Source organism: Nerophis ophidion, linkage group LG15 (genome assembly GCF_033978795.1).
Source record: "Nerophis ophidion isolate RoL-2023_Sa linkage group LG15, RoL_Noph_v1.0, whole genome shotgun sequence".
In the NCBI taxonomy this organism is placed as follows: Eukaryota; Metazoa; Chordata; class Actinopteri; order Syngnathiformes; family Syngnathidae; genus Nerophis; species Nerophis ophidion.
Window position 1 is genome coordinate 7166996 of NC_084625.1, and position 20533 is coordinate 7187528.

The following is a 20533-nucleotide window of genomic DNA, read 5'->3' on the forward strand; positions in this document are numbered from 1 at the left end:
GCACTGTAACACATTATAAACGCAACATATCAATTACCCAAAATCCCATGCATCCATGACTCTTCTTGGCTACATTATACATCCCGTGCGTCGGTTGAGGTGGGCAGGATTGGGGGCGCCCAAAGAAAAAAGCTGTAGGTGGGAAGTGGTGTATTGCACCACTTTAGCAACACAAACACAGTTGGTGTTTTATTGTTTACATTCCCGAAAGATGACGGTGAAGCTTTACTATGGAACAGAGCGGTCAAGCGAACACGGTTGGACTGGACCACACACACAAAGTACAGTGTATTATGCAGCGATCATTTCAAAAGATCGTGTTTCAAAGAGGGTCCCTTGCGAAGGGCAGAGATGGGCATCGCCACCACCCGTCGACTGGTGCTGAAGAAAGGTGCAGGGCCGACCTTCAGGTTGTACAGGTACGACCATATAATCTCACTGAAACACTAGTAACACAATAAACAGATAAGGGATTTTTCAGAATTATCCTAGTAAATTTGTCTAATAACATCTGAATCGCTCCCACTGTATAGTCTTTTTTTTTTCTAGTCCTTCACTCTCACTTTCCTCATCCACGAATCTTTCATCCTCGCTCAAATTAATGGGGAAATTGCCGCTTTCTCTGTCCGAATCGCTCTCACTGCTGGTGGCTATGATTATAAATAATGTGAGGATTTGAGGAGCTCAACAACCCGTGACGTCACGCGCACATCGTCTGCTACTTCCGGTACAGGCAAGGCTTTTTTATCAGCAACCAAAAGTTGTGAACTTTATCGTCGATATTCTCTACTAAATCCTTTCAGCAAAAATATGGCAATATCGCGAAATGATCAAGTATGACACATAGAATGGACCTGCTATCCCCGTTTAAATAATAAAATCTCATTGCAGTAGGCCTTTCATGCAGTATGAAGAATATTTTAATGTACACATAGAATCATCATACTGCTGTGATTATATGCATCAAGTGTTCATTCAAGGGTAAGGCAAAATATGGATATATATATCGTGTATCGCGATATTGCCTAAAAATATCGCGATATTAAAAAAAAGGCTAATCACACTTAGCTCGCAGTAAGGACACGTCAGTGTGTGAGCAAGCAGACTAACTTTACCGATTAACCATGAGCGATATTGTTTTGTTGAGATGTACAACCTGTGAGACAATATCTAAAGTTAAAAAAACCCGCCTAATTAATAAAAATAATAAGAATATCGGCACATGTCACAAGGAGAATGGCCTTCGCGTCAGTTAGCAGTTAAGCTAACAAGCTAGGCGGCTAATGCTAGCGTCAAGTTGTTTGTTTTCTTCCTCACATGGCGGCGGGGGTCGGGGGGAGACATTAGACTTACGAACCCCTGCTGACGATGTGCGCCGGGAAGGCGAGTAACACAACCAGGAGGAGTTTGGGGAGAAATGTCATCATTGTGAAGCCGAAATCAGCGCCTTCTCATTCGGACAGGCTGCGGGGGAGAGCCGCTGACAGGCGGTGGAGGTGTGACGTTCGCGAACGAAGCGAGTCTTTTGCAACGGCTCTTTTTCTTTCTTTCTTTTTTTTTTTTTTAAAGTGAGGATGAGAGCCGAGTCGCAGCTGTGAGCCGTTCTCGTGGGAGCCGTTTTTTATTGCACATGCAGCTGCGGCTTCAGCAATTGCCCACCCAAATGACGACTGGAGTAGAACATTATTTAAAAAAATAAATGCCTAAAGCAGGGGTCACCAACGCAGTGCCCGCGGGCACCAGGTCGCCCGTAAGGACCAGATGAGTCGCCCGCTGGCCTCTTCTAAAAATAGCTCAAATAGCAGCACTTACCAGTGAGCTGCCTCTATTTTTAAAAGTTTTTATTTACTAGCAAACTGGTCTCGCTTTGCTGGACATTTTTAATTCTAAGAGAGACAAAACTCAATTAGAATTTGAAAATTCAAGAAAATATTTTAAAGATTTTGTCTTCACTTGTTTAAATACATTCATTTATTTTTTTACTTTGCTTCTTATAACTTTCAGAAAGACAATGTTTGCAAAAAAATACAACCTTAAAAATGATTTTAAGATTTTTAAACACATATACCTTTTTACCTTTTAAATTCCTTCCTCTTCTTTCCTGACAATTTAAATCAATGTTCAAGTAAATTTATTTTTTTTATTGTAAAGAATAATAAATACATTTTAATTTAATTCTTCATTTGAGCTTCTGTTTTTTCGACAAAGAATATTTGTGAAATTTTTCTTCAAACTTATTATGATTAAAATTCCCCAAAATATTCTGGCAAATCTAGAAAATCTTTAGAATCAAATTTAAATCTTATTACAAAGTCTTTTGAATTTGTTTAGAAAATTTTGCTCTGGAAAATCTAGAAGAAATAATGATTTGTCTTTGTTAGAAATATAGCTTGGTCCAATTTGTTATATATTCTAACAAAGTGCAGATTGGATTTTAACCTATTTAAAACATGTCATCAAAATTCTAAAATTAATCTTAATCAGGAAAAATTACTAATGATGTTCCATAAATTATATTTTAAATTTTTAAAAAAAGATTCGAATTAGCTAGTTTTTCTCTTCATTTTTTCTGTTGAATTTTGAATTTTAAAGAGTCGAAATCGAAGATAAACTATGTTTCAAAATGTAATTTTCATTTTTTTACTGTTTCCTCCTTTTAAACCGTTCAGTTAAGTGTTTTTTCATCATTTATTCTCTACAAAAAACCTTCTGTAAAAGGAAAACATTTTTACGGCAGAATGACATACCCAATTTTATATATATATTGATATATATATATATAAAGAGAGGAGAGAGAGAGAGAGAGAGAGAGAGAGAGAGAGAGAGAGAGAGAGAGAGAGAGAGAGAGATATTTATTTATTAAAGGTAAATTGAGCAAATTGGCTATTTCTGGCAATTTATCTAAGTGTGTATCAAACTGGTAGCCCTTCGCATTAATCAGTACCCAAAAAGTAGCTCTTAGTTTCAGAAACGTTGGCGACCCCTGGTCTAAACAAAAAAGCAATTAAAAATATATACCTATATAATGTATTTATTTTAATTTACGTATTTATTTTACTTTGATTCACTTTTGTGATTCATTTTTCTGATATGTGAAGTAGCGTTGCTAGAATAATTATGTATAAGTTATCACACAACTTTTGTCAATCAATGTTTATTTATACAGCCCTAAATCACAAATGTCTCAAAGGGCTGCACAAGCCACAACGACATCCTCGGTTCAGAGCCCACAAAGGGGCAAAGAAAAACTCACAGCCCAGTGGGATGTCAATGTGAATGACTATGAGAAACCTTGGAGAGGACCGCAGATGTGGGTGACCCCTAACCCCCCCTACGGAAGACCGGATGCAATGGACGCGTTGAGTGGGTCTAGCATAATATTGTGAAAGTCCAGCCCATAGTGGATCTAACATGATAGTGAGAGTCCAGTCCATAGTGGATCTAACATAATAGTGAGAGTCCAGTCCATAGTGGATCGAACATAATAGTGAGAATCCAGTCCATAGTAGATCTAACATAATAGTGAGAGTCGAGTCCATTGTGGATCTAACATAATAGTGAGAGTCCAGTCCGTAGTGGATCCAGCATAATAGTGAGAGTCCAGTCCATAGTGGATCCAACATAATAGTGAGAGTCCAGTCCATTGTGGATCTAACATAATAGTGAGAGTCCAGTCCATAGTGGATCTAACATAATAGTGAGAGTCCAGTCCATAGTGGATCCAACATAATAGTGAGAGTCCAGTCCATTGTGGATCTAACATAATAGTGAGAGTCCAGTCCATAGTGGATCTAACATAATAGTGAGAGTCCAGTCCATAGTGGATCTAACATAATAGTGAGAGTCCAGTCCATAGTGGATCCAACATTATAGTGAGAGTCCAGTCCATAGTGGATCTAACATAATAGTGAGAGTCCAGTCCATAGTGGGCCCAGCAGGAGACCATCCAGAGCGGAGACAGGTCAGCAGTGCAGAGATGTCCCCAACCGATGCACAGATGAGCGGTCCACCCCGGGTCTCGACTCTGGACTGCTAGCACTTCATCCCTGGCTACCGGACCTGTGCTCCCCCCTCCCTCCACAAGGGAGAGGGGGGCAGAGGAGAAAAGAAAAGATTTGATATATATATATATATATATATATATATATATATATATATATATATATATGGCCAGTTTTTTTAAGTAAAATTGGATTTTTTTTTGCAACTTGTGTATATATATATACACATATATGTATATATGCATATATACATGAATATACACATATACATGCATATACTGTATATATACATATATATATACATACGTATATATACATACATATATATATATATATATTGCCAGTTTTTAAAGAAAAAATGAAATTTTTTTTGCAACTTATGTACAAAAATATATTGTTAATGTATTATATACATTATATAACATCATATATAGGGACGGCGTGGCGAAGTTGGTAGAGTGGCTGTGCCAGCAATCCGTGGGTTACTGGTTCAATCCCCACCTTCTACCATCCGAGTCACGTCCGCTGTGTCCTTGGGCAAGACACTTCACCCTTGCTCCTGATGGGTCCTGGTGAGCGCCTTGCATGGCAGCTCCCACCATCAGTGTGTGAATGGGTGTGTGAATGGGTGAATGTGGAAATACTGTCAAAGCGCTTTGGGCTCCTTAAAAAGGGGTAGAAAAGCGTTATACAAGTACAACCCATTTACCATAAATATATACATATATATACATATATATATATATATATATATGTATATATATATGTATATATATACTGCCAGTTTTTTAAGTAAAATTGAAATATTTTTTGCAACTTATGTAATTACTATATATATGTTTATATGTATGTATATACACACACATATATATATATAAATACACACATATATATATATATATAAATACACACACACATATATATATATATATATATATATATATATATAAATACACACACACATATATATATATATATATGTATATATATATACTGCCAGTTTTTTAAGTAAAATTGAAATATTTTTTGCAACTTATGTATGTACTATATATATGTTTATATATATGTAATATATACATATATATGTATATATACATATATACACACATATACACATTTATATACACACACACATATATAAATACACATATATACATATACACACACACATATATACATATATACACACATATATACACACATATATATACATATATATACACATATACCGGTATATACATGCATATATATATATATATATATATATGTATACATATAATACATTAACAATATTTTTTTTCATAAGTTGCAAAAAAAAAATTCTATTTTACTTCAAAATTGGCAGTTCAGTCACCAGCATTTTGCAGTAAAAGGAGTAGTTTAAAAAAATTGAATAAATGGAATGGAATGGAAAAACAAAAGCACTGTTTTTAGCCGTTAAATTCAAGCAACAGAGCTGCCAGTTTTGTTTTTACCGTAAAATCTTGTTTTGAAGTTTTTTTGTTTGTTTTTAATGTTTTAGTGTCTTAATGTATATGGGAAAAAAAAACGTATCAAAGTTGATTTTACAGTAAAAAAAAAAAACTTGGCGGAATTTAACAGTAAAATATATTGTCAATTTTACAGTCTACAATTTGATTAATAATTTCTTTTGAAATCATAAGTCATGCAGATATTTAAGTACAGTATTTATCTTTATTTTAAGAAAAAATCTTTTTGGGAATACATGATAATATAATATTTTGGTTTTGGCAATATTGAATTTTAATTAAAAGCTATGCAATTGCATGCAGTACATGATTTTTAACATCAAAAGGCAAAGAACAAACATATTTAGTAAGAAAAGATTAAGCATTTTATTAATGCACTTTGTTTCCAAGCTTTCGCGGGCCACATAAAATAATGTGGCGAGCCAGATTTGGCCCCCGGTCCTTGAGTTTGCGCTTCACAATTTTTATTAATGCTCTCTTATTACAGCATTAATGTTCAAATTGCTTCACTATGGATTTGTAATTGACTGATTCTGTGCTACTGTCACGCCCATGAAATCATATTTTGTTTTTGTCATGTTTGTTTTTGTTTTTTTGGACAATCGGTTCCTATGTTTGTTTTATCACCATAGCTACTCATTGATTTTCACCTTGCCCGAATGTCACGCCCCTGTCCTCAGCCCTCACACCTGTTGATAATTATCATAGCTATTATTTAAGCCACAGTTACCAACTTCTCATATACCTCAACTGTCTTCATGCCATACCATGCTGTTTATTTTGTCCACGCCACGTAAGTTTTTGTTATTTATGCCACAGTGCAAGTTTTTGTTTCAGGTCTATAGTTTGTAGCCTTTGTGCTAGTCTTTTGTTTTTTCATTAGTCAAGTTTGTTCTCCGCCCTTGTGTGTGCTTTTTGTTTTGCTTCCTTTGTTTGTCTTTTTGTTAGTATATAAATACACATGTACTCACATTCACGTCTGGCTCGTGCCAATTTTCCTTTGCATCGAAGAAATAATCCAAGTCACAGTCCTAGACTTGACATCTACTAATTTACCTCATTAGTTGGAATTGATTGACTGAAAACAGCATTTGTGATCATAAAACATGTTTTATTTCTCATTGGAGGCATAGCAGTACATATGTGGTGCGATAGAAAGTGAAATTACATGCAATTGAAAGTATAATCCCAACCAAAGAAAACATTATAAAAGAGAGGAAAATAAAAACAATAACAATTGAAAGTCAGTTTGATGGTAGATGACGAGGAGCAATTTTCAGACCAAGCTCCGCCCCCTACGAATGGATACAAATAGGCACCGACCAATCTAGCACTTTAGGGTGTCATCATCCTCATTTGTACCAAATCTAACCAATATCTGAACTTGTGGAGCCGAGTTATAAAAGTTGAAAGTTTTGTGGCGAACCATCAGATCAGGTTGGCGCCCGACCACGCCCACATCTTATGGCGGAGGCAAAAATCCTTCGCAATTTATCAGCGCCCATCCGTCGTTTTTTAACCGCAACTTATTTCATCGAAGAGGAGTTTGTTACAGTACGATCCCAGTTTTTAGCCTAAAACATACTTGCCAACCCTCCCGAATTTCCCGGGGAGACTCCCGGATTTTAGTGCCTCTCCCGAAAATCTCCAAGGGGGCCACCATTCTCCCGAATTCCTCCCGATTTCCAGCCGGACCTGAGTGAGGCCAGCCTGTCGTCACGTCCACTTTTCCTCCTTATAAACAGCGTGTCCCAGCCACGTTAAAACATCTCCGGCTTTTTGAGCTCAGTGCACAACTGCACACACAACAAGAAAGAGACCGTTATGATCCGCTTCCCGGATCATTCCATAGTCTAGATTTGTTCCGTTTTGTATCAAATTCTGTTGTTTGACTTCCTTAGTTCCTGTTTTATCTGGTTACCATGGTTTCATATGAGTTCCACCTGCTACTCGCTGTTGACGCACACCTGTTTTGTTAATCACCACCCTTATTTAAGCCTGTCTTTTCTGTTCATTCACTCTCGCATCCTAGTAAGTGTTTCACGCAGTTTGTTTCATTTCAGTAACGATTCCTATTCCATATTTGTACTTGCTAGCTTTCGCGCTATGCATTTGTTTACTACCTCTAGCTCTCATGCTAGTAGTTTTTGTTTTGCCTTTTGTGCCTTGTGCAAATTTGTCGGTTATTTCCCTAGCTCCCATGCTAGCGCTTTGGTTTTTTTCTGCCTAGTACCAGTTCTTCTGTTCTTAGTCTGTTGTATTTATTAAATAAATCTATCATTTTACCTTCACGCTGTGTTCGATCCCGGCTGCATCCTTGAAAGAACGCCTCCGCATCACAATGCCCAGCAATCGTTACAGAGACTATTAATCGTTACAGAGACTATTAAGCGGGGACGGTATAGCTCGGTTGGTAGAGCGGCTGTGCCAGCAACTTGAGGGTTGCAGGTTCGATCCCCGCTTCTGGCATCCTAGTCACTGCCGTTGTGTCCTTGGGCAAGACACTTTACCCACCTGCTCCCAGTGCCACCCACACTGGTTTAAAAAACGTAACTTAGATATTGGGTTTCACAATGTAAAGCGCTTTGAGTCACTTTGAGAAAAGCGCTATATAAATATAATTCACTTCACTTCACTATATACGTCTCCATTATCCATAGCTTTATCTATAACCCATAAAGTAGGCAGGCAGGGAGCTATTTCTCAGCGTGTCTTTATTCCAGCCGGCACGTTAATACACTGACACACAACATCCGGATTCCCATCATGCATTGCTTCAAATCTACGGCAAATAGTAATGTCCAAAAAACAAAACAGAGATGAAGCAGAAGAACGAAAAAGAGACGGTCATGGCGTCGACGAGTAAGGAGAAGAAGTACGCTTGCAAGTTCTAAAATGATTGGTGTGGAGAGGCGGAGCCGGCAGTCCGACAGCGAGGCAGGGCACGCCTGAGATGGCGGCGAGGAGGCGTGGACTGCGAGCAAGCAGCGAGACAGGGCGCGCCGGAATCAACCCCGCAAATATTATCAGGTGCGTGGATCGCCCAGCTGGGCACAATTTAAATCTCCTCTCGCGCTGTATAAAAGGGCAGTGGCCGTAAACGCCGGGGGGGAGAGACGGAGAGAGGAGAGGCCAGAAGGAAGCCGATGGTGAACGCGAGAGGAAAAGAGCGCAAGGAAGACGACGCATGCAGCCGAAAAGCTGGAGCGGAAGAACGAGCAGAAAAACGGGAAGACTGCAAAGAAAACCGGCAAGAGACTTAAATATTGCAAAACCTGCTCGACAGAATGTCATTCCTTGGTGGTCCTGAGAACCCACACGACGACGGCTCGAGACCGATTGGAAACAAGAATTTCAGTTCATCCGGGACAACTCGAAGGGGAAGGACTATGCCAGGGAGAGATGGAAGATTCCAGCCTCTGGTGCATTTTATGAGAGCACTTTTGTGTGTGCCGCCCAGCAATGCGTCGTCAGAGAGGTTAGAAAGATAGTGACAGAGAATAGAACGAGGATGGACACCTACTGAAAGCCACTACTACCGACCACGCAGTCTGATAGTTTATATATCAATGATGAAATATTAACATTGCAACACATGCCAATACGGCCTTTTTAGTTTACTAAATTACAATTTTAAATTTCCTGCAGAGTTTCTTGTTGAAAAGGTCGCGTATGATGACGCGTGTTTGTGACGTTTTTGGTTGGAGGGGACATATTATCCCAGCACCGGCAAAAAGTCGTCTCTCTGCATCGCATAATTACACAGTAATTTGGACATCTGTGTTGCTGAATCTTTTGCAATTTGTTCAATTAATAATGGAGACGTCAAAGAAGAATGCTGTTGGTGGAAAGCGGTGGATTGCAGCTGTCTTTAGCAACCGAAACACAGCCGGTGTTTCTTTGTTTGTTGTGAAGCTTAGACACAGAGCGGTCGAGCGAACATGGTTTTCTACGTCAACCGGCAAGTTTTTGGATGGGAAAATTGTGATATTAAATTGGCTCTTACCGGAGACTTGAGTGGATTATGCGACCTCCTCCTGTAGCTGTCAAAAAGGCAGCTGTGATCTTGGCTCCTCTGAGAGACACTGGCGTTCACCGCAGCCCTCCGACTTTCAGGTATGACTTTATAATGTCACCAAAACACTATTAACACAATAAGCAGATCAGGGATTTTCCAGAATTATCCTAGTAAATGTGTCTAATAACGTCTGAATCGCTCACACTGCCGTCGCCTGGAGTCGTGGCCATTTTTTTTTTTTTAAGTGCTTCACTCTAACTTTCCTCATCCACAAATCTTTCATCCTCGCTCAAATTAATGGGGAACTCGTCGCTTTCTCGGTCCGAATTGCACTTGCTCCTGGTGGCCATGATTATAAACAATGTGAGGATGTGAGGAGCTCCACAACCCGTGACGTCACGTGCACCTCGTCTGCTACTTCCGGTACAGGCAAGGCTTTTTTAGTAGCGAAAAAAAGTTGCGAACTTTATCGTCGATGTTCTCTACTAAATCCTTTCAGCCAAAATATGGCAATATCGCGAAATGATCAAGTATGACACAAGGAATGGACCTGCTATCCCTGTTTAAATAAGAAAATCTCATTTCAGTAGGCCTTTAAAAAAATGCAAATTAAATGTCACAGATGCTGCCCATACCTATGCTCCTTCAAAGGCTGTGCTACGGGCTGCAAAGCATTGCATTTTCAAATTTAACAATGGGTAAAGGAGTGTTATGTGTGTGTATATGTGTAAATAAATGAACACTGAAATTCAAGTATTTCTTACATATACACATATATATATATATATATATACTGTATATACATATATACATATATATACACATATATAGTGAATTCTAGCTATAAATGTACTCCTCCCCTCTTACCATGACTTGATTAACGTGGACCCCGACTTAAAAAGGTTGGAAAAACTATTCGAGTGTTAACATTTAGTGGTCAATTGTACGGAATATGTACTGTACTATCTACTAATAAAAGTCTCAATCAATCAATCACAAGCCCCGCCCACCTCCCAAATTTGGAGGTCTCAAGGTTGGCAAGTATGGCCTGGAATGGCGGGTGTAAACCAAGATGACCGACTTCCTGTTTGTTTTCAAATATGGGTTCTTGAGCCTTTTATGTGCTTCCTGTCATGTTGGACGTCCTCGCCGATTTTTGTGACGATACGTCAATCTGCTAGCAGGGGATCATTTTTTTTAAATCTTTAAAAAGGGAGCTGGTGTTGACATTTTATGTTTAGAGAAAAATAGAGCTAAAATGGGGAGTTTCCGTTCTAAAAGCGAAGTGTTGCTTAAAAAAAAGACAACATGACAGCGGTCACTTCCTCTCTGAGCTGTAGATCAAAACACAAAACATAAACACAACCTTTCTTTCTCTTGGTGATGTGTTTAGAGTGCTGATGTGTGCACTGGCTGTTCTTTACATAGAAATATACAAACCACACTCAAAGTGGGTACAAATTCACTCCGTCAAAAAATAGAGTTTTACAATTCAGTGTAAAAAAATGAAGTGCAAAAATTTCTATTGCACACTTGTCACCTCATTGGCTGGTTCTGACACAGAATCGATAGCTTCAGTCTTAATTTACCGGAATTGGGTCTTGGAGTTTTGAAGCAACAAATATTTCTGCACAGAATAATTTTGCATTTTTAGACTGGATTTATCTTCTACTGAATTTTTTCTTACAGACAATTTTTAGACATTACATTTTTTTTTGCACTGAACTTTTATATACTCATTTTTTTTTGCACTGAACTTTTATATACTCATTTTTTTTTGCACTGAATTTTTCTTGCACCAAATTTTTCATTCGATATTTATACATTACATGTTTTTTTGCACTTAACTTTTATACACTAATTTTTTTGCAGTGAAATTTCATACGGTAAATTTTTATACACTGACATTTTTTTGCACTGAAATTTTATACTTGAACTTTTTTTGCACTGAATTTTTATATACTGTACTCATTTTTTGCACTGAATTTGTCTGCATTTTTACACACTGATTTTTTTCCACATTGAATTTTTCTTGCACTGATTTTTTTCACATTCAATTTTCATACATTACATTTTCTTTGCACTAAATTTTTATAGACTGAATTTTTTTCGCACTGAAATTTTATGAACTGATTTTTTTGCTTTGAATTTTCATACACTGATTTTTTTTTTTTTGCACTGAAATTTCATAATAAAAAATTTTTGGGGCACCAATTTTTTATAAACTGTATTCCTTTTTGCGCTGAATGGGTCTGCAATTTTACACAATTTTTTATACACTGATTTTTTTCCAGACTGAATTTTTTGTGCACTGAATTTTTATACTTGAACTTTTTTTTCTGCACTGAATTTTTATATACTGTACCAATTTTTTGAACTGAATTTGTCTGCATTTTTACAGTTTTTTTTTCCACACTGAATTTTTCTTGCACTAAAGTTTTCACATTTTTTTTGCACTACATTTTTATATTGAATTTTTTTTGCACTGAAATTTTATTAACTGACTTTTTCGCTTGGAATTTTCATACACTAAATATGTTTTAAACTGAATTGTTTTTGCACTGAAATTGTATACATTAACATTTTAATGCACGGGATTGTTATAGACCGTACCAATTTTTTTGCACGGAATTTTTATATACTGTACTTATTTTTTGCACTGAATTAGTCTGCATTTTTACACTGTATTTTTTTCCACATTAAATTTTTCTTGCATTGAATTTTTCACATTAAATTTTCATACATTCCATTTTCTTTACAATACATTTTTATAGACTGAATTTTTTTTGCACTGAAATTTTATAAACTGATTTTTTTGCTTAGAATTTTTATACATTAAATGTTTTATACACTGAATTTTTGTTGCACTGAAATTGTATACATTAACATTTTTTATGCACTGAATTGTTATACAGTGTACCAAATTTTTTGCACTGAATTTTTATATACTGTACTCATATTTTGCACTGAATTTGTCTGTATTTTTACACTGTATTTTTTTCCACACTGAATTTTTCTTGCATTGAATTTTTCACATTCAAATTTCATACATTCCATTTTTTCTGCACTAATTTTTTTTGGACTGATTTTTTTTGCACTGAAATTGTATACATTAAAATTTCTTTGCACTGAATTTGTCTGCATTTTTATACACTGATTTTTTTTCCACATTGAATTTTTCTTGCACTGATTTTTTCACATTCAATTTTCATACATTACATTTTCTTTGCACTGAATTTTTTAAACACAATTTTTTTTTTTGCACTGAAATTTTCTAAACTGATTTTTTTGCTTTGAATTTTCATACACAGATTTTTTTTCTTGCACTGAAATCTTACAATTAAATTTTTTTGGGCACCAATTTTTTATAAACTGTATTCCTTTTTACGCTAAATGTGTCTGCAATTATTCACAATTTTTTATACACTGATTTTTTTCCAGACTGAATTTTTTGTGCACTGAATTTTTCACATTCAATTTTCATACATTTTCTTTGCAGTATATTTTTGTAGATTGAATTATTTTTTCACTGAAATTTTACAAACTGATTTTTTGCTTTGAATTTTCATGCACAATTTTTTTATAAACTGAATTGTTTTTGCACTGAAATTGTAAACATTAACATTTTTTTGGGCGCTGAATCTTTATACAACGTACCCAATTTTTTCCACACAAAATTTTTCTTGCACTGAATTTTTCACATTCAATTTTCATTCATTACATTTTTTTTTTGAGCTACATTTTTATACACTGAATTTTTTTTGCACTGAAATTTTATACACTGATTTTTATTTTTTTACATGATATTTTTAGAAACTGAATTTTTACACACTGAATTGTAAAACTTTATGTGCTTCCTGTCATGATTGACGTTTCCAGTGGGTTTTTTTTCTAATCTTCAAGGAGGGCGCCAGAGAGTCAATGTCGATATTTTGTGAAATTTTTAAATATTGTAACAAGTAATCATTTGTGAGTATTTGTGCATGTTAAAAGCCTCATGATGTAAAGTTAGAGAAAAAATAGGGCTTAAAAAAATGGTGTGTTTCCATTCCAAAAGCAAAGAAATGTGAGTTTTACTTAAAAAAAAGACAACATGGCAGCTGTCACTTCCTCTCTGGGCTGTAGATCTATCCATCCATTTCCTACCGCTTGTCCCTTTTTGGGGTGGTGGGGGCTGCTGGAGCCTATCTCAAAACATAAACATAAACGCAGCCTTTCTTTCTCTTTGTGATATGATTCGAGTCCTGCTGTTTGTACTGGACGTACTGTGAAATATAGAAACTACACACACACACACTAGGGAAGGGATTCATACGGCCCCATTCCTGGGTGGGTCTCGTGGGAGAGGAAGAGGGGTGGGGGCGGGGGGAGGGAGGGTAATTGTTTTAAATTTGCTGAAAATAATAGAAGTAACTGGCGCTGGAATTGCCACAAAAAACATTTTAAGATACCGAACTAAAGTTCCAAATTTGTCACTTTTCATGTGTCAGGTAAACCGCGACGAACGGGGCCGTGTGAATCCCCTTCCTACTGCACACACACACACACAGAAACTAGTTACAACACTCCACGTAGTTGGCCGGCAACATCCCGGACTTGCCGGTGCGCTGCACGGTGCCGTACATCCAGCCCTCGTCGATGGGCTGGGCGTTGACGATGACGTCGCCGTCCCTGAAGGAGACCTCGTCGTGGTCTTGCGCCGCGTAGTCGTACAGCGCCCGGTAGACCCGCTGCTCGGCAGGCGAGTGGAGAGTGAGTGAGCGGCGGCCGTGGGCGCCTGCGTGACTCACCGTGGTGGCCGAGTGCGGCGGCGACGTGACGGATCTGACGGACGACATGCTGGTCTGGTGCATGTAGCCGTGGTGATGCTGCGGGTGCTGATGCACGTGCACCCCCTGCTGGTACGCGCCAGGCAGCACGGGAGCTGTGCCACAGAACACAAGAGGGTGGAAATGAGGCGGTTGGAAATGTCATCCTGACTAGAGATGTCCGATAATGGCTTTTTTGCCGATATCGTCCAACTCTTAATTACCGATTACGATATCAACCGATACCGATACATACAGTCGTGGAATTAACTCAACTCTCCCTTAGGGAGCATGAGGAGGTTGGGGTGGGCGAGGTTGTGGGGGTCTATATTGTAGCATCCTAAAAAGAGTTAGTGCTGCAAGGGATTCTGGGTATTTGCTCTGTTGTGTTTATGTTGTGTTACGGTGCGGATGTTCTCCCGAAATTGTGTTTGCCATTCTTGTTTGGTGTGGGTTCACAGTGTGGCGCATATTTGTAACAGTGTTAAAGTTGTTTATACGGCCACCCTCAGTGTGACCTGTATGGCTGTTGACCAAGTATGCATTGCATTCACTTGTGTGTGTGAAAAGCCGTAGATATTATGTGATTGGGCAGTGCCTTTACGGTTTATTGGCACTCTGTACTTTTCCCTACGTCCGTGTACACAGCGGCGTTCTATAAAGTCATAAATTTGAGTTTTTTGAAACAGATACTGATAATTTTGAAATCGATACAGATAATTTACAATATTACGTTTTAAAGCATATATCGGCAGTCCGATATAATCGGACATCCCTTATCGTGACTAAAGTAAGAAAGTTGCGTGCTGGGTTTCCTGCATCATGTTACTGTCCCTTTAAGTGTGGTCAGGTGACACTCTTTGGGGGCGGGACTTCTCCCTTGACTGTTAGTCTTATTTAGTCTTGAGGTTTTTTTATTATAAAAACCTTTTTTTTTTGCGTTTAATTTCCGTAAACTGAAATGTTTTAAACAAATGATTCTGACATGTTCATTGAATACACATTTCAGAGCAAAATTTGTGTTAAAAAATGTTGTTTTTTAAAATAGATTATTTCAAAATAAGCTATAAAAAAATTTCAGTGTAGAAATCTAAAGTGACTTCAAACTTGACACCTCATTGGCTGGATCTTAGACAGGATCGATTGCTTCAGTCTTAATTTACCAGAAGTGGGTCATGAATTTTGAAGCAACAAATATTTCTGGACTCGTTGCATTTTTTTACACTTTTTTTTTTTACCTAGAATTTTTCCGCACTGAAATTTTCAACAGATTTTTTTTTTCACTGAATTTTTATACACTGAATTTATTTTTCACTGAATATTTATATACTGTTTTTTTTCTTTGCACTGAGCCTTTGTGCATGTTTTACACAGTAATTTTAAACAAATACTTTTTGTACATTAAATGTTTTTTGCACTTTTTATGCTCTTGATTTTTTTCTGCATTTTTAACAAACTATGTTTATGACCACATTTTTTCACCTTGAATTTTTCTGCAGGGAATTTCTCAACGCTGATTTATTTTGCACTGAATATTTAAGTACTGTTTTTTGTTTGCACTCAACCTTTCTGCATCTTATACACAGTTAATTTAAACAATTATTTTTGGTACAGTAAATGTTTATACACTGATATTTTTTTGCAGTGAACTTTTTATACTCAGATGTTGTCCGCCTTTTTTACATACTAAGTTTAAACACATTTTTTCAACTTGAATTTTTCTGCACTGAATTTTTCAACAGATTTTCTTTCACTGAATTTATTTTGCAGTGAATTTTTATACACTGAATTTATTTTGCACTGAATATTGATGTACTGATTTTGTTTGCACTGAACCTTTCTGCATGTTTTACACAGTAGATTTAAACGATTATTTTTTGTATATTAAATGTTTATACACTGGGATTTTTTTGCACTGAACTTTGTACACTGAATTTTTGTACTCGGATTTTTTTGCCTGTTTTACAAACTATGTTTATACACACATTTTTTCACCTTGAATTTTTCTGCAGGGAATTTCTCAAACTGATTTTTTTTGCACTTAATTTTTATACACTGAATTTATTTTGCACTGAATATTTCTTTTTTTATGCATTTAATGCTAATATACTGCTTTTTTCTGCATATTTTACACAATATTTTTATGCACAGGATTTTTTTCAAACTGAACTTTACTGCTTGAATTTCTTTCTGCATTTCTTATACACTATTTTTACACAGAATTTTCAAACACTCACATTTTTCTTACAAATTTGTATTTGATGAGGTTGTCAGCAGAAGAATTTAGTTAAAGAAACTGAAACGCCCAAAAATTCAGTTATATATATATATAAAAAGCTGTTGTAATAAAGACAAAGATTGAGTAGCCCAAATGGTGAAAATGAGAGGACCTAAAACGGAACCCTGAGGAACACCACAAGTATCATTCAAGAACTACTGACTGCATCTGAAGTAAACAAGCTACAGCAAGTTACATTAATGAAAGTGCGGGCAAACACTTTATAGCGGCCAAAAAGTAGAGGACTTAACCTGGTGCCTTGAGGGACGCCCTTTTCTCTTCCCAGTGCACACAGCAAGCTCCACTAAGACATGCATGGAGGAGTTTTGTCTTTTCCCTCCCTGAATGTGTTCATGCACCTGCAGCCCCACGCGTGACGTTAACGTCCAATCACACCACGCAATGTTAATAGGGCGCCTGTGCTGGTCAGGTACCGGCTGTGTCGCTGTTGCTGCTGCGCTCCCAAAGGTCAGAGGTCAGCGAGCTGACGGACTGAGCGCCGCCGTGACTGGGCGCCGGGGACTGACGCCTGCTCAGCCTGCGGTCGGCCCGCTCTGGCACCAGGGGGGGGAGGGGGGGGGGGGGGGGGGGGGGGGGGGACACATGGTCAAAAGGATCACCATCGCCTGCACACGCTAATGATTACAGAGGGGATGGACTACCAGACATCCTGCGGAGGCTCTTGGACTGGATGTCGTCTTCCAGAGGGTCGAAGTCAAAGATGGAGCCTGGGTCTGTTCGCCACACCTTCAGGTCTTTTAACACACCAGGGGGTGAAGGTTAACATGCTAACGTTCCAGTCGGGCCAGAAGAACCAGCCGGAACTACAATAAGTCCACATCAAGGATTCTCTGTCATGTCTGTTGATCAGGATTTTGTTTGTTTTTTGGACACTCAGTTCCTGCTTTTACACTCTTGTTTTGTCACCATAGCAACCATTAGTTCCACCTGTGTCACATTTGGAGTCCGCACCAGTTTTCACTAATTATGACTATTATCTAAACCTAAAGTTGCCAGGAAGTTAGCCTGGCGACTTTACCTCCACTCTGCTTCATGTCATGTTTACGGTTTCATGCTTAGTTCACGCTGCTTATTTAGAATAGAATAGAAAAGAATAGAAAGTACTTTATTGATTATTGGGGGAAATTCAGCACCACAGTTCGCTCACAATAAACAATAATAATAATTTCATAGTCCATGCTGCCCTGTTTACACCATCGCAAGTAAGTTTTGTTTATTAATGCCACAGTTAGTGTCTTTTGTTTTTTTGTCCATAGTTCAGCCTTTGTGCTAGTTTTTGTTTTTATAGCCAAGTTTTGTTCCTCCAGCCCTTGTGCGCGCCTTTTGTTTATTCCTTTTATTAGTGTTAAAATAAAGATGTCATTACCTTCACGCCTTGGCCGCTCCAACTTTCCTTTGCATTCTGGAAAAACAAACCCCACAGTCCTCGTTCTCACATTCTCGACCCCTTTGCTGGCATTTTTAATTCCGAAAAATGAAAAATATCGATGATGCAGCTGATGCTGAGCTTTTATTTCGAAAACTTTTTATTTTTAAAGATATGCAGCAGGAATGTTTTGTTTTTTTGTTTTTTAAATGCTATTTAAAGTAGGGGTGTCCATCTTTGGGCACCCCACGATTCGATTCAGAATTGACTTCTGATTCATAATCGATTAATCGATTTAAACCGATTTTTGATTCAAATTCAATACTTTTTCAAAAACATATCAGCTGTGATCAATTTCTTTATTACCTTAAAGAAAATAGATTTTCTACTAAAACATTTAATTTAAGGTAACAAGAGAAGTATACAACTCTTCTCTTTTCTAAAGTGAATCTGTACACAGACATGATCATCTACATAAGGGGTCCCCAAACTACGGCCCGCCAGCGTCCAAAATGCAGCCCGCGGGTAGTACAAAGTTAAAATCAAAACATTTTTTCATTATTATTTTTTTAATCTGTTCTTTTTTACCCATCCATCAATCCATTTTCTACCGCTTGTTACTGAGTCTCCTATGCAGATACGGCAAGCCAGCGTCCAAAATCTGGCCCGCGAGTCGTCCTTGCTAAAAAGTAAATCCGTCCATCCATTTTCTACCGCTTATTCCCTTTTGGGGTCGCTGGCGCCTATCTCAGCTACAGTAAATAAGAATTGTTATTTATTTTTTGATTCCAATTTTTTTTTAATCCGTCCTTTTTCGCGCATCCTACAATCCATTCTCTAGCGCTCGTTACTGGGTCTCCTAGGCAGATAAGGCACGCCAGCATCCAAAATCCGGCCTGCGGCTAATAAAATAAAGGTAATAAAAAGTGAAGTGAAGTGAATTATCTTTATATAGCGCTTTTTCTCTAATGACTCAAAGCGCTTTACATAGTGAAACTCAATATCTAAGTTACATTTAAAGCAGTGTGGGTGGCACTGGGAGCAGGTGGGTAAAGTGTCTTGCCCTAGGACACAACGGCAGTGACTAGGATGGCGGAAGCGGGGATCGAACCTGCAACCCTCAAGTTGCTGACACGGCCGCTCTACCAACCGAGCTATACCGCAGTTTATATATATATATATATATATATATATATATATATATATATATATATATATATATATATATATATATATATATATATATATATATATATATATATATATATATATATATATATATATATATATATATATATTAACCCAATACGGCCCCCGGGTCAAAAAGTTTGCTGACCCCTGATCTACATCAACTAGTATATGAATAGTCTGAGAGGCTGGACAGGACACAAATATATATATATATATATATATACATATATATATATATATATATATATATATATATAGTCATACCAAAGACTATAAAAATGGGAGCAATTACCTCCCTGCTTGGCACTCAGCATCAACCCTAACCCTAACCCTAACACCAGGGGGTGATCAAGAGCGATGGGTCAAATGCAGAGAATAATTTCGCCACACCTAGTGTGTGTGTGACAATCATTGGTACTTTAACTTTAACTTATCATTAAGACCTTAAGCCCTGTAAAAATGCCTCTGACATACGCACTAAATCTTATTAAAAAATAATTAAATAAATCCTTGATTGAGAGATATTAGTCGATATTTCTGATGTTTTATTCAAACTTTTTTTTTACCAAGTACCACCTCAGAAAAAACTAATGACCAACATTAAAATACAGTAGTGCAGTAGACCTAAGTATTTATTAAAAACAAGGCAGAGGTTTTATTTAACAAGTATTTTTTATATTTTTGGCCACTGTAACCTGACATTTTGAACAGTAACACTGTGTTTTAATCGACTGATTCTTTGGTTGACCACCAGTGGTACACGTACCACAGTATGACAATCGATCACTGGCCTGGCGCATGTCGACCTACATTGGATTGGTAGATAGTACAATACTTTGGAGTGTCCGCCCTGAGATCGGTCGGTTGCGAGTCATACCAAAGACTATAAAAATGGGATTCATTACCTCCCTGCTTGGCACTCAGCATCAAGGGTTGGAATTGGGGGTTAAATCACCAAATGTGATTCCCACCACTGCTGCTCACTGCTCCCCTCACCTCCCAGGGGGTGATCAAGGGCGATGGGTCAAATGCAGAGAATAATTTCGCCACACCTAGTGTGTGTGTGTGTGACAATCGTTGGCACTTTAACTTTTAAACTTTAAAACCTTATCACGTCTTGTCAAGGCATCTTCCTGCTGGAAAATGTTGAGTGCATTAACTTATGAGACAGCGCCCTCTGCTGTTTTTCTTCTTCTTCTGCACTTCGTGAGCCACTTTTTTATTGCCTTTACTGTCCTACAATGCTCAACCTCATTTGTTTTACATGTGCTGAAAAAAGTATGTTTGAGTCGACTTGTTCACCTGCAGATAGCGCCATCATCAAAGCCCTTCCTATTTAAGTGACTTAGGGTAAAAAATT

At 37.5% G+C, this 20533-nt stretch overlaps 2 protein-coding genes across 4 annotated transcripts in view; both read right to left on the reverse strand.

The window, feature by feature from the left end:
- ssr1 (signal sequence receptor, alpha) overlaps positions 1-1520 on the reverse strand; it is an 18455-nt gene extending 16935 nt beyond the window's left edge. For both annotated transcript variants that reach the window (XM_061921370.1, XM_061921369.1), the window contains exon 1: positions 1358-1520. In XM_061921370.1, coding sequence (XP_061777354.1) covers positions 1358-1427 — 70 coding nt within the window. In that variant the 5' untranslated portion in view covers positions 1428-1520. The remainder of the gene's footprint in view (positions 1-1357) is intronic.
- Positions 1521-6581: 5061 nt separating this feature from the next.
- LOC133569175 (nebulin-like) overlaps positions 6582-20533 on the reverse strand; it is a 107724-nt gene continuing 93772 nt past the window's right edge. The window contains exons 58-61 of one of the 2 annotated variants that reach the window (XM_061921371.1): positions 17258-17350; positions 17030-17149; positions 14300-14433; positions 6582-14239 (exon numbers count right to left, since the gene is read on the reverse strand). In XM_061921371.1, coding sequence (XP_061777355.1) covers positions 14063-14239; positions 14300-14433; positions 17030-17149; positions 17258-17350 — 524 coding nt within the window. In that variant the 3' untranslated portion in view covers positions 6582-14062. The remainder of the gene's footprint in view (positions 14240-14299; positions 14434-17029; positions 17150-17257; positions 17351-20533) is intronic. The other variant, XM_061921372.1, reaches the window with a different exon arrangement.